Raw genomic sequence first — 14,586 nt, forward strand, 5'->3', positions numbered from 1 at the left:
ATTTTAGGCACAATTCTTTTCCTGGGATGACGCTAAAGCAAACGTGTCATGTCTAAGCAGTTGGATTTTTCCCGATCCCTCAAACATTTTGCCAAGGACCTGGCCTTACAAGCTCTCAGACCAGATTGTTCTAGGTCATGAGAAAGGAAAGGCAAACAGAGGTCAAATGGGCCTGAAAACAAGCATTCTAAATATAACTTTTTCATCACTGAATCTAGGAAACTGTGCTCTGCAAATATTTACCTCATCCATTAAGGCTGCTGTGCTTTTCTGGCTCTCTGGGTCTGAGAAGGAGTTGTTGGAGTAGGCTTTCAGCATGCGTTCAAGTCCTGAAAAAGAAATCATGCTCTCAGTCACTCTCCTCTTGTCCTGGTGGGACCCAGCTGACCGGGGCCACCCTCCCTGGGAGCCTGAGCCCAAGAGGATTTCCTAAATGGCTGGAGCTGTTTCTATAAGTCATTGTTACTCAGTTTTACCAAATGGGTGGCCTTTACCTTCATTGGATGAAATGTGAGAAATGCTGGTTGATGCTTAAACAGTCTTGACTGTTATTTTTCCAAGATGAGTTTGTGAACCCTCCCTGCTGACCCTTTCTGTGGTGGATTGCTAACACTTAGCACAGTGGTAGGCCTTCCTCGCTGTGCTATTTACATCCGTAAGCATTTTCGCTCTCTTGGATTTCCTGGCCAGTATTTCAGTGCAGTACGTGGCTCTGGTTCACATAGAACAAGCTGCACACTTCAGTCACAAGTGGGGGCCGTTTCTACTGCCTGTGTCACCTCGGAGGTGCTCCCTGTTCTGACACGCCCACTTCTAAGTATAGGACTTCATTGGAGTGGTTTTTACATTGTTTAGAAAGTTAGTGTAAAAGGAGACTTGACTTGGGGTGGCATTTAATATGTAGAATTGCGCGCCTGAAACCTATAATTTTATTAACCGATGTCACCCAAATAAATCCAATTAAAATAAATAAATAAAATAGATGAGTTTAAAAAAGAAAAGTAAACCAGAAAACCAAAAGCCCCATTATCATGTTTCCTTTCTTTTTCTTTTTCTTTCCTTTTTTTTAAAAAATCAAATGAATTATCCTCCATTCTAGCCAATGTCAGGAACACAGTAAAATGTCACACTTCTGGAAAAGGTGGCATAGTACTTATATAGCTCTCACAGATAGACCAACATTTCCAATTTTTTCATTCTCTCCTTTCTTTTATTTATTTATTTATATTTTCTTTACAGAGACAGAGAGAGAGAGAGAGAGTCAGAGAGAAGGATAAATAGGGACAGACAGGAACGGAGAGAGATGAGAAGCATCAATCATCAGTTTTTTGTTGTGGCACTTTAGTTGTTCATTGATTGCTTCCTTATATGTGCCTTGACCGTGGGTCTACAGCAGACCGAGTAACCCCTTGCTTGAGCCAGCGACCTTAGGTCCAAGCTGGTGAGCTTTTTGCTCAAACTAGATAAGCCCGCGCTCAAGCTGGTGACCTCGGAGTCTTGAACCTGGGTCCTCCGCATCCCAGTCCGATGCTCTATCCACTGCGCCACCGCCTGGTCAGGCTCTCCTTTCTTTTTAAAGAGTTTTCTTTATTCACACAAATTAGGTTTGACATATGATTCTTCAAATGAGGTGATCCCCGCCTCTGTCAGCAAAAGCAGAATCACCCTAACTCTGAATGAAATACTTTCCCTTATCAGGCCATTCAGAGAATTACACACCTTCCTGGTCTCGCGAGGCTTTTTCAATATCTTTTTGCAGTCTCAACAGTTTTGATTTTATTGAAGACCTTTGTCGCTCTTTATTCATTGCATTCTTAGGATCCTCTTCCTTTAGGGGAGAAAAAAATGAATCTTTAAAAATTGAAGGAGGCAAAGGAAGTGTTTTACCTCCTAGTTCCAATTAGACTTTCGCTATTTAATTTTAACTGGATGGAAGAAAAAAAATTTTTTTAAGCATATAACCTTTGGTTTTATACCAATTGTTCTAGGCTTGCTGAATAAGAAAACATCTTTTTGTTCACAGCTTGTAAGTATGTAGCTAAGCACTTTCTTCAACAGAACAAATTATTCTCAGAAGATGAGTCTTACTATAGCTATTTCATAATTGTTTTTTTTTGTTTGTTTGTTTTTTCTGAAGCTGGAAACGGGGAGAGACAGACAGACTCCCACATGCGCACGACCGGGATCCACCTGGCATGCCCACCAGGGCGATGCTCTGCCCACCAGGGGGCGATGCTCTGCCCTCCGGGGGGTCGTTCTGTTGCAACCAGAGCCACTCTAGCGCCTGGGGCAGAGGCCCAGGAGCCATCCCCAGCGCCCGGGCCATCTTTGTTCCAATGTAGCCTCGGCTGCGGGAGGGGAAGAGAGAGACAGAGAAGAAGGAGAGGGGGAAGGGTGGAGAAGCAGATGGGCGCTTCTCCTGTGTGCCCTGGCCGGGAATCAAACCTGGGACCCCTGCACGCCAGGCCAACGCTCTACCACTGAGCCAACCGCCAGGGCTATTTCATAGTTTCTTGATAAGTAAATCTATTTATGGTATACTTATCACACTCTATTTATCTTTATCCACATTAGAGTCCTTTAACAGTCCAGGTGTAGTATCACACATATGCCTTAATCTAGGATTGCCTCAGGAGCAGAACAAATGTTTAGTGTGTTCTGTGTTGCTGGCTATTGGGAACGTGTGAACGAAACCCAAACGCTCTTCCCAGAACGGGTTTATAATTTAGTTAGGCCTTGAAGCATAGGGCAAGTGACCTAGCAATTCAAGGCCATGTTCATTCATGAACGGCGCAGACGGGAATGTGTGGCCCACCAAGAGCAAGGGCCAGGCACGAGAGCTTTGAGGGGTCTAGAAGACTAAACCAGAACTTTTCCATCACGCAGAAGGAGGACAAACGGTACCCCAGGCAGAAGAAATGGCCCGAGGAAAGGACAGAGGGAGGACCGTGTGAAATGTATCAGGACCAGTAAATGGACCAGTTGCTTAAGCAACCGGAAGAAAACGTTAGTGGAAGAAAAAGTTGTCTGAGTAGTTTAGGCCAGATTTAGGGGCAGAAGTAGAACTTTTATCATATAGGCTGTGAAAAACCATTATCAAAATCTAAACTTTCACACACATGTCTCAAGGGTTAAGTGAAAAAAAAAATTGGGATGTTAGGGTCAGGTGGGAAGGTGGCTGCAGACAAAGCAGAGGGGGGAAAATCTGTGGAGAAAGAAAGAAAACTAATGACTAAAGACAGATGTGAAGAAGTCTCCTTCCCTAAAGACACTTGTCTGTTAGGGAAGGAGAAAAACAAGGATCCCAAAAGCTATGGAAGGTGAGCTTTAGACAGGTATCATCAGGAAAGGGAAGCTGATGATTTGGAGCAATGCGAATAGCCTTTATGAAAATGTAACACACAGATAAAAATATTTCATTCACATATTGTGCATTACATATGATAAAAGGTTTCTTTATAGCCCAAGCTACATCACACCCTCAGGTGAGCTCTGAGCAAATCACAAGGATGCTTAACTCCAGCCCTCAGTCCTTCTCTGCGGGAGGAATGCACATTATGACCTGGCTCCCATATCAGTCCAAGACTTCACTGGATCTGCTTGGGGACATCTACTGCTCAAAGTGTATCTCTAGGGATAGATCACTGTTGGATCAACTAAAGGGTGGAGTATATTACTATCCTTTAGCTTTCTTAAATTCCTCCTCTCTTCCAGAGATTTGTTAGAAAGAAGATTAATACTGGTGAAGGCATATAAAACTACAGATGCAATCTTTGAACAAGGCTTTTACAGTGACCTTGCAAATATTTTCACATGGTCATCAGCCTTCCAATATTTGTATTAGATTGTTTTCCTGTCTTACCTCTTGTCCTAGATTCCATAGCACTAGATAAGAGTCATGCTACACTTACTGCTATGACTGGAAAGGCAGACTTTGGGGGCATTTTGCCTTAAGGATAGAAAGAAAATCTTATTTATACAACAGAGAGGTAGTGGTTAGTTCTGGTGCACTGAAGGTTCATAGAAACCAAAAATTCCCATGGACACATCAATTAAAGATTAACCATTATGACGGCCTCCTTATATTTCATTAGAAGCCTAGTCAAATTTTCAAGGACAATGAGCCTTATTTTATTGATAGTTTAGTCTATATGGGCATTTTTATTGTCCTTTTAAGAAAGTAATAGAAATATTTTATGGTACATTTTCACATTTCACGGATTACCTACACTATTTGGAAGGGGGAAAAAAGAAAGTGCTTTCCTCTTGTAATCAAATCTCCCTTTCTGCTCCCATCACTACTTCTGTTTCTGCTTTGAAAAGACATTGCTGCTACTAATTTGCTTTGCCTTTGTGAGGGTAGGAATAAAAAGGACTCCTTAAAGAAATAGCTAGCTATTTTCTGCTGTTCGGAAGGTGGGGAAGAGGAAGGCTGGTCACTCTCCTAGCAGCTGGGTTCACCGCGGTGCCCAGATCTAATTGACTCTCTCTCCTCCCTCATCTCTTGTTCCCTGAGTGTGGATCCTGGGATATTGACTTTGGCTATACTTTTAATCCTGTAGGAGGACATGATCAGGGGTTGGTTCTTCATACAGAGAAAGATAAGACTCCTAATATGGACCTTGAAATTGTGAATGAAATATAGCAGAGGCCCCAGGGAAGAGCTATCAGGAACTCAGAAGACAAAGAATTCACTCCAAGATAGCAATGAGACAGATGACTGGGCCCTGACCAGGGACACTGATCTGTTTTACTATAGATGCCATTAGTAGAGTCATTTAAATGCCTTCAAAATGTAATTTGGTTCAAGGTTTTCTGTTTTGTTTTTTTAAAATAAAAGGACTATGAAGAATGTTGATTATGATTCCCACCTCCTAGGATTCATGTAATCCCCTCAGGTTGAGTGTGGGCTGCACTTAACTAACTCGCTTCTAACAAATAGAATAGGATGAGATGCCACTTCTGAGGTTAGTTGGGCACTCTGGCTCTTTCTCTCTTGGATCAGAATTCGGAGGGAAGCAGGCTGACATGTGTACTGCCCTAAGGAGAGACCCACTCAGCAAGGAAGTGAGATCTCCGGCCAGCCATCAGCCAGGACCAGAGGTCTGCCGTCAGCCTCGTGAGCACGCCAAGAAGCAGCACGCTTCCCAGGACAGCCCTGACATGTCGCAGTCCTGGCTGACACCTTCACTGCGATCTGGTGAGGGGCTCGGAGGTACCCAGTGGAGCCACTCCTGGATTCCTGACCCACAGAACCGTGAGACAATAGCCATTGTGTTTGGGGGTAGTTTGTTCTAAGCCATTGTGTTTGGGGGTAGTTTGTTATGCAGCAATAGACAACCAAGATGATACACAGTGATCAGGTACAGGTCATGAAACTTGTGTGCCTGGCATTGCTCTCATAGGAGACCGAGGGTGAAGATTCAGTCGAAAACCCTGTTTGACTTTCTTCCCTTCCAGAGAACATCAAAGACATGCTTCCATCTGTGAACTACACGGTTTTTCATTTATATGAACCATGAAAAGGAATCCATATTTTCCATTTAAAAAACAAGATGTTTTCTTTACAATTGTTCTGGTTTTTTTAAAATGAATTTCTCGCCCTGGCCGGTTGGCTCAGCGGTAGAGCGTCGGCCTAGCGTGCGGAGGACCCGGGTTCGATTCCCGGCCAGGGCACATAGGAGAAGCGCCCATTTGCTTCTCCACCCCTCCGCCGCGCCTTCCTCTCTGTCTTTCTCTTCCCCTCCCGCAGCCAAGGCTCCATTGGAGCAAAGATGGCCCGGGCGCTGGGGATGGCTCTGTGGCCTCTGCCCCAGGCGCTAGAGTGGCTCTGGTCGCAACATGGCGACACCCAGGAGGGTCGCAACATGGCGACGCCCAGGATGGGCAGAGCATCGCCCCCTGGTGGGCAGAGCGTCGCCCCTGGTGGGCGTGCCAGGTGGATCCCGGTCGGGCGCATGCGGGAGTCTGTCTGACTGTCTCTCCCTGTTTCCAGCTTCAGAAAAATGCAAAAATAAATAAATAAATAAATAAATAAATAAAATGAATTTCTCAGTACCTAACTAAGGTTTGCCATTAATGGAGCTGCCTTCCATTCCATACTTACAAAATAATCAGTTAATAGGAGCTCAGATTTATTTTCCGTAGATGACACGGCGGTTTCTTCCATCAGAGCCTGGATATCTTTTTCGACGTCGATCTTGCTGATGGCGCTGTGAATCTGCGTGTGGCACTGCAAAGCCGAAGGAAGCAGAACAAGCTGAAGACCTGCTCCCTACCAGTTCTTACCATGCATACTGGAAATGGAGACATCCTTGCTACTCACTGTGGTCAGGGTTTGGCCAAAAACAGAAATATGTTGGGTGTACTGGTTTAAGTTATTGCATAAAAGTTTAATTCTTTCCTTCTCCAGCTCCAGGATGCTCTGGAAAGGATGGAGAATGAGGTGAGATCAGCCCATTGTTATGCAAAACGGAAGTCACCCATCTGAGCAAATTGTTCTGTTTGTGCCTCTTGATTATGTCAGTCCAAACTATGGTGTGGGAGGGTCTCAGGACAGCAATGTGATTTGGTATCTCTCCTATTTGCCCTCCGTTAGCATTGATTTAAAGCACACACCTTCCTCGGGCTTTTTTTAGCTCAAAAACCATAGAGGTGAATACAGTGGGTTACCTGAAATTCACAGAGAAAAGAAAGAATAAGAATCATTTAAAAACCATTTGTGAGTTCCAGAGAAAATGAGTGAAGCCCAGTAAATCCCATGTCCATATCTTCAAAATGCAGACAGAAACAGAATATTTCTAGAATTGTTTACAGTGCATAGAAGGCATTCTGCTGGTCTCTACACGGGCAAAGATGATGAGACACAAATTCTCTTGCTTCAAGAAACTATTTGACACCCTGTTGATTTTCTAAATAATAATTTAAAAAAAAACTATTTGATAAGAGCAGAGCCCCAAAGTCTAATCAATTCATAATTCTGGCCTAAAATCCAGCCTTGGGGTGGGGTGGGGGTGCTGGTCAGAGATTACTGTTTGAAGGTGGGAATATAGCCTCCTCATTCTGTATGGAATAACAAGAATTCCATGCTTGGAGTTTCATGACTTTGAGCTGGGAAGGCTAACAAGAAAGTGATGATGGTACCATTTACCTTGTTAGCCCTTGACACTTTAGACAAAGTTAGCTGTTAGAGCCTTGCCACCCAGCACTAGCTGAGTTGCTGACTGATTGTTTTGAGAGAGTTCAAAGAAGTTCAGCAGCTAGACATTGTGCGAGAAAGCTGGGCAGTGGAGTGTGCAGGGGATTCTCGGGTCATGTGGGGCAGCTGGGTATGTGCCCACAAGACTTTGGCTGTGACAGGTGGCAGGTGTCCAAGACAACATGTTCCCCATCCTGATTTTATAAGGACAAGGCCTGGGCATTCCTCCTTTATCCAGAGGCCAGATTGGTTTCTCCCGTAACTGCCTCCCCACCCCACACAGTGAAGAGTCCTCAGCAATTGTTTTACATGAAGAAGGCTTTGGGCAAATTGGTGAGTAACATGACCAGAGAAGAGAAAGCAAGAAGGATGGACTACATCTCGAGGCCTCTGGTCGGGTAAGGGTGGGAAAGTCACAAAGATCATTGGCTTCTCCCATCCTGCCTCTGTTGGCACACCTGCAGGGCCCACTGGCCTGGTCCTTTACGGTGTTTCTTTATAGTCCTGTGAGTAGTAGACTGCGCTCACACTCTGTTGTTATTTCATCTATGGCATAAAGTCATTTAAAATTTTTTAGCTTGACCAGGTGGTTGCGCAGTGGATAGAGTGTCAGCCTGCGATGCTGAGGACCCAGGTTCGAAACTCCAAGCTTACTGGCTTGAATATGGGCTTATCTGGTTTGAGTGTGGGCTCTCCAGCTTAAGTGTGGGGCCTCTGGCTTGAGTGTGGGATCATAGGCATGACCTCATGGTCTCTGACTTGAGCTAGGAGTCGCTGGCTTGTATGTATGAGAAAGCAATCAATGCACAACTAAAGTGCTGCAACTAAGAGTTGATGCTGCTTATCTCTCTCCCTTCCTGTCTGTCTGTTTCTTTCTCTCTCTCTTTCTCACTAAAAATAATAAAATAAAATTTATTTATGTTTCCTAATGGTAGTAAAATTTACATAAAAGAGAATTTGCCATTGTAACCATTTGTAAATGTATAGTTCAGTGGCATTAAGTACATCCACATTGTTGGGCAATCAACACCCTCATCCATCTCCAGAATTTTTTCACCTTGCAGAACTGAAACTGTATCCATTAAGCAATAACTCCCGATTCCTCTGTCCCCAGCCCCTCTGGCAACCACCATTCGACTTCTGTCTTCTGTGAATTTAACTACTTTAGATAATTCATATAACAGGAATTGTACAGTAGTTGTTCTTTTGTGTCTGGCTTATCCTATTTAACATAAAATCTTCAAGGTTCATCCTGTAACATATGTCAGAATTTTATTCCTTTTTAAGGCTGAATAACATTTCATTGTATATATATGCCACATTTTGTTTATTAGTATATAGTCACTTTAACACTGCTATGTAAAAGAGTCAGGCAGTAACTATGAACATCTTTGTCAATCACATGCAAATTTTATTCTGTGCTGAACGTTCTGACATTTCAATCAGAAAGCCTGGAGCTCTGCTCTCCAAGATCACCCGCTTTATGCAGCAAGAATCTGCAGTTTTTGTAAGTCAATGAGAGTCAAGTGTCTTTGTTTTTGGTGTTGGTCTACTGCGTCTTTCTCTAAAATTGCAGGCACCAGCCATCTGAATGTGGCTGTGCTCCCTGTCCCCCAGGTACAGAATTAAAGACACGGAACAGTAGCCTATCAAGCAGACTGCTTCTCCAAAGGGCAGAAACCACATGCCTCCTAACAAATACGTAACACAAATTCTGCTCAGTGGTTTGGGACTCACTTGGGACAGTCTTCAAAAAGCAAGAGACTTGACAGCATAGAAAAAGATTTAGAATGCAGCTGTTGTAATTTAGCACCATGATGAACAAAGGGCAGGAGAGAGAAAAAAACCAGGTTTAAGAACACACTGCATCCCTAGTGGGCAACTTTCCTTATTTTGATAAGTGCTGAGGCACTAGCATCAGTTTGAAACTAGAATAACCAGTGTCTTTTGATGGAGTTGGTAATGTTGACGGAATTTTAATTACATTTAAGGGACATCATTAAAATGAACTCTGTTTGCTCATAAAAAGAAGCTAAGATAAATTCCACTGTGCAAAGGGAAAATCTATATCTCCCTTAATGAATTATTGCTATTATCTTGATTTTTTAAAAAATAAAATAGGCAGTAGAAAAGCAAAGTACTCTGGAGGACCTAAAACTGTCCTCCTGTGCTATGTAGCACTTACGAGGAAGTATGGTCAAGGTTACCAAGAAGCAGTCAGGTTAGAGCCTGTCTGAGGCCCAGGTATCATGATAATTCACACTCTTCATTTATTCTTTTCAGTTCCTGCTGTCCTGGCTTTCCAGTTTATATTACTGAGGAGTTTGGAGGAACTACATTTTCATCCAAATTGCCTTCATAAAACTCATCAAAGAAATATCATGCTATTTATAGAGCAAGAACTCTCATACTGTAGTATGCCCCGCAATCACCTAGACCCCATCCTAAAATCATTCAGAGGTTCTGTGATTCACTTGGTCTAGGAAGGTGCTCAGGAATCAGAATTATAACAAGCACCCTAAGTGCTTTTAGACAGTGTTCCAGGAACATAAAGGTCCACACACACAAAATTTTTTAAATCATTTATAATTCTACCCAGAGATGATTGCTGTTAACATTCTGATGTGTATTTCAGTCTATCTGGGTATGTGTGTATGTATCTTTCTATTTTTCTATCAAATTATTTTAAATTTGTATCTTTTTTTTTCTTTTTTACTTAAGGTTGTTTTTTTTTTACATAAGCAGTTTCTGGGGCTATCAGTCTTCACAAGCACCATTTTCACTATTAGCCCATTGTGTAGGATTGCATAGAGTAGATCGATGTGTTTATCCACCCCTTATACTTTGTCCATTTAGATAGCTTCCCCTGTTACTTTTAATGTATTATGAACATATCTGTGTTTTGTTTTCCATCTACTCTTTTAAGATAGATTTATAGAAAGAAAATTATATTTTTCAACAAGGGTTCTATAAAAGTATTAAGCCCTAATGTCCCATGACATTCATTGTATACAATGAGTTACCATTTCCCCTCTGGCTCCAGAGTGATACTGGTCACTACCATCCTTGGGAGAACTCAGAAAACAGTTACTTAAATTATTTTATGTTCTGTGGTTTATATGAGGAACACTGGTTGAGAAAGTGAACATTTTTAAGGTTCTTGACATTTATTGCAAATGGCTTTCTAAAATATTTTTTAATTATTATATTTTTTATTGCTTAATTGATTTTAGAGAGAAATGGAGAAGGCAAGAGAGAAATACCAATTTGTTGTTCCACTTACTCATGTGTTCATTGGTTGATTCTTCAATGTGACCTGACTGGGTTAAAGTATCAGGATGACACTCTAACCAACTGAGCTACCCAGCCAAGACCTAAAATAATTTCTTGAGTAAGTACTGTCAGTACAAAGCATTTGATTCTTGATAATTCTTGGCAATGTGGCTATAATTCTTCAAATTATATTATAAATTATTTCTAACAACTGAATTGTTTCTTCTAGGAAGGTAGGAAATATGACTTGAACACAGTATGATTATGAAGTAAGAAGACTAATTTGACATGTGGATTGTGGAATTGGCTTCATTATTTATTTATTTATTTTATTTTATTTTATTTTATTTTTTTGCATTTTTCTGAAGCTGGAAACAGGGAGAGACAGTCAGACTCCCGCATGCGCCGACCGGGATCCACCCGGCACGCCCACCATGGGGCGAGGCTCTGCCCACCAGGGGCGATGCTCTGCCCATCCTGGGCGTCGCCATGTTGCGACCAGAGCCACTCTAGCGCCTGAGGCAGAGGCCACAGAGCCATCCCCAGCGCCCGGGCCATCTTTGCTCCAATGGAGCCTCGGCTGCGGGAGGGGAAGAGAGAGACAGAGAGGAAGGCGTGGCGGAGGGGTGGAGAAGCAAATGGGCGCTTCTCTTGTGTGCCCTGACCAGGAATCGAACCCGGGTCCTCCGCACGCTAGGCCGACGCTCTACCGCTGAGCCAACCGGCCAGGGCTGGCTTCATTATTTAATAGCAATACTTGAAACTTTATAATATTTCTCACAGTACCTAGCAAACTGCTTTTAACATAGACTAATGAATGCTCTCTGAAAGGATTTGTAAGTTCAATGAAAAGAGTAGGAAGGGGTAACAGGGCACTTCACAGAACCCTTAAATAATTTCTTACATCCTACTTTTACAGAAAAATGATGGGGGGGGGGGTAAAGAAAAAAAATGAAAGTGAGCTACCCTAGTTATCTCATTTTTACCTCCCACACTTATAAAAATTCTCTTTTAGTTCGAATCAGCCTACTTTTGTTATCTGTTTTTATGAATATAACATTTTATTCCTGAGTTTGTAAAAAGCAGAAGATCTGGAATGCAGAGTGTAGTATGTAAGTCAATGATTTGTTGGTACAGACTGAGTATATACAAGCCAAGGAAATACAAAGTAAGGGAGTTGATATTGGTTAGGGTGAGGGATGACTTGACAAACTTCCACTTTCTAAATTAAAGCACATCTTAAGAGTAATTCCATGCCTGAACTGTGGTGGCGCAGTGGGTAAAGCACTGAACTGGAATGCTGAGGTTGCCAGTTAGAAACCCTGGGCTTGCCCAGTCAAGGCACATACAGGCAGCAAACACAATTGATGCTTCCTGCTCACCCCACCTCCTCCCTCTCTTTCCCTCCTCTCTCTAAAATCAATAAGTAAAAATCTCTAAAACACCAAAAACAGTAACTTCTCTATTGATAAGTATGAAGACTGTATAAAACTTCCTTTTCACCATACAATAAACAACTGTGCAATAAGCATTTCAATACAGCACACTTGGTATATAGGTGTAAATTATTCTTTAGGATATATGTCTTAAAGGGGAACTGCTGTGTTGTGGGTACATGCAAGTTTTAGTTTTACTAGATAACCTTAAATTATTCTCACTAGAGGGATACAAGAATGTTTGTTTCCCAATAGTTCTTATTTGCAACACTTCATATCATCACTTTAAAATTTTTGCTAAATGAGTAAGCATCTTTTCATGTTTATTAGTTATTTGGTTTTCCCTTCTGTGATTTGCTTATTCATACCTTTTGTGTTTTATTAGATGATTGAACTCTTTCTTTATATGTCTTTTTTGCTGTTAAATTCTGTACATCCCAAGTATTGAGATTGTACTTTATTCATGACTACATATCTCCAATGTCCAACACAATGTCTGACATACAAAGGAATTCCATAAGTGAATAGTATATGAATCAGCTCCCGGACCTAAAACTCATTTCTGAGTACCCAATAGTTAATCCTTAATTTATACTTTCCTTTGACAGCACTTTCTGAAATTAGCTGAGTGTTAATTGTGTCCACTGAGAATTTAGGACTGGAAATTATGGCCGATGATACTCAATAGTCACTGTTGTTTTATCCGTGAAGAAATTACAACAATGAGAAGTGATGTGGTTTGTCTAAAGTCACAACAGGTATAAGGGTCATAGCTAAGGACAAAGATCATCAGGTCAGGTAGCTATAGATCTGATCTCCATTTTCAAAGCCACACAAAACTCCAGGGAAAAAGAAGAAGATGTGAATGCATAACTTACCTGGTAGCAGTTTTCTAGAGTGTTTTCCCATTTCAGTCTAGTAGAGCAGCCGGCCATGTTTTTTTGGTAGTAATTTTCATCTTCTTTTGCCAACTTCTCAGTTGATTTTTTCAGTTTATTGAGGAGCTAAAGTCATATATTCATTAACACATTTATGAAAGCCTTTTGTAATTCCACATAATTACACTCTTCCTAATGGCATGTTTCTCATTTTCCAGCTAAAGTCTTAGAGTACCTATAGGTGACAAAATCAAAGATCTTTCTCAAAAGGGGGGGTGTCAGAGCTGAAAAGAAATCAAAGGGCCTTTCGGTATATTTCCTTCCATTTTTCATGTGAGGAAATTGAGGTCCTTAAATACGATGTGGCATGGTCATGTTCGTCAAATCAAGAAAGAGGCCAGATGACAGGTGAGGAGACTCAAAGGCAGATCAAGAACCTCCAACTCAAGACTGTAACGTACTAACAGTGTCTATAGTCTTCTTTGGTAAATCCTTTAGGCCTTGGCATTTCTTACCAGGACAGGTAGAGATGTGTGCAATCATATAAATTTTAGAAATAGAATTAGGTCTAGCTATCATCCAGTAAGGTCCAATAACCTTACTTTACTTTCACTAGATAAACTCTGCAATATCACTTTAAAATCAAACTTCAGGATGCAAGTTTTATAGATGAATTACTGCACTTTCATGAGCCAGTTTTCTTATCTACATGGTGGGGATAATAATGCTCCCATTTCACTGGGTTGCTTTGAGGATTCAAGCAGGTGATGTAGGTAAGGCATGAGGTGTGAATTAGTATTACTATTACTGCTGAAGAGCTTGAGTGAGACACATGCCAATGTCCACTGCAAGTTACAGACAGCTTGACAGACACCTTTCTTTCCTCCTCCTCCCCAATGATCTGCCCCTTCACAGAAAGCCCCCTCTTGCCAATCACCAAAATTGACCATACTGATTATGAAATCTTCTGGAAAATCAAAGTAATACAAAACTCTCTGGACCAGCATAGCTGAAATTGATTCTCAAAATGCTCAGACAAGTAATTTTACATCTCTGAGAAAGGGAGAAGTTATATTACATGAACAATTCTCAAGCTTGAATGTGCCTAGGAATGATCTGGGGTGCTTGTAAAACTGCAGATTTTCAGTAGCCTTTACTGATTCAGTAGCTCTGTAATGGAATCAGGAAACCTAAATTTTCACTACTATCTCCTTAGACGGTTCTGAGGCAAATGGTCCTCAAACCACAGTTTAAAGAGCACTAAGGATCCCTCTGACGTAAGCAGTTTAAGAGTTTCAAGGAGAGAGACAAAGGCTTTTAAGAATGACCCTCTTTATGTTTAAGGACATTTTGACTAAAGTTTTGGCAATGAAGATCATTCATCTAAAATTCTGAATATTAACACCACTCACTTTATTCCAATTGATATACTGGCCATTCAGCTGTCCCTTGGCTCTGATGTATGACTTACACAGGACACATTTGGTTTGCGTATCAAGTGTAATGGATCACATTTATCTATAGAAATATGAGCTTGTGAATTTTAATCCTATAACACTGAAAGGGCTGAAAGTATGCCAGGGTCATACTTTGCTAAATCATTGTCCTTAGATCCTTATCAAGAATGCTCAGACCTCCAGCAATGAGAACAAAGTTACTTTTGAGATGACCACTCAAATTCATCAGCCTACACTATATTACTATCAACCAGAAGTTTCTTCAACCAGAAGTTTCTGTCAGCAAATTTATAACAAATAACCCCAAATCAACATAAAAAAGAATGTAGACTCATATTCTTATT

At 41.4% G+C, this 14,586-nt stretch overlaps 1 protein-coding gene across 5 annotated transcripts in view; it reads right to left on the reverse strand.

The window, feature by feature from the left end:
• Positions 1-14,586, reverse strand: part of NOSTRIN (nitric oxide synthase trafficking) — a 107,268-nt gene that overhangs the window by 7,932 nt on the left and 84,750 nt on the right. For all 5 annotated transcript variants that reach the window (XM_066279558.1, XM_066279557.1, XM_066279559.1 and 2 more), the window contains 5 exons: positions 12,786-12,911; positions 6,326-6,424; positions 6,107-6,232; positions 1,720-1,828; positions 244-329 (listed from right to left, as the gene is read on the reverse strand). In XM_066279558.1, the coding sequence (XP_066135655.1) occupies positions 244-329; positions 1,720-1,828; positions 6,107-6,232; positions 6,326-6,424; positions 12,786-12,911 (546 nt within the window). The remainder of the gene's footprint in view (positions 1-243; positions 330-1,719; positions 1,829-6,106; positions 6,233-6,325; positions 6,425-12,785; positions 12,912-14,586) is intronic.

Source organism: Saccopteryx bilineata, chromosome 5, assembly GCF_036850765.1.
Source record: "Saccopteryx bilineata isolate mSacBil1 chromosome 5, mSacBil1_pri_phased_curated, whole genome shotgun sequence".
Lineage (NCBI taxonomy): Eukaryota > Metazoa > Chordata > Mammalia > Chiroptera > Emballonuridae > Saccopteryx > Saccopteryx bilineata.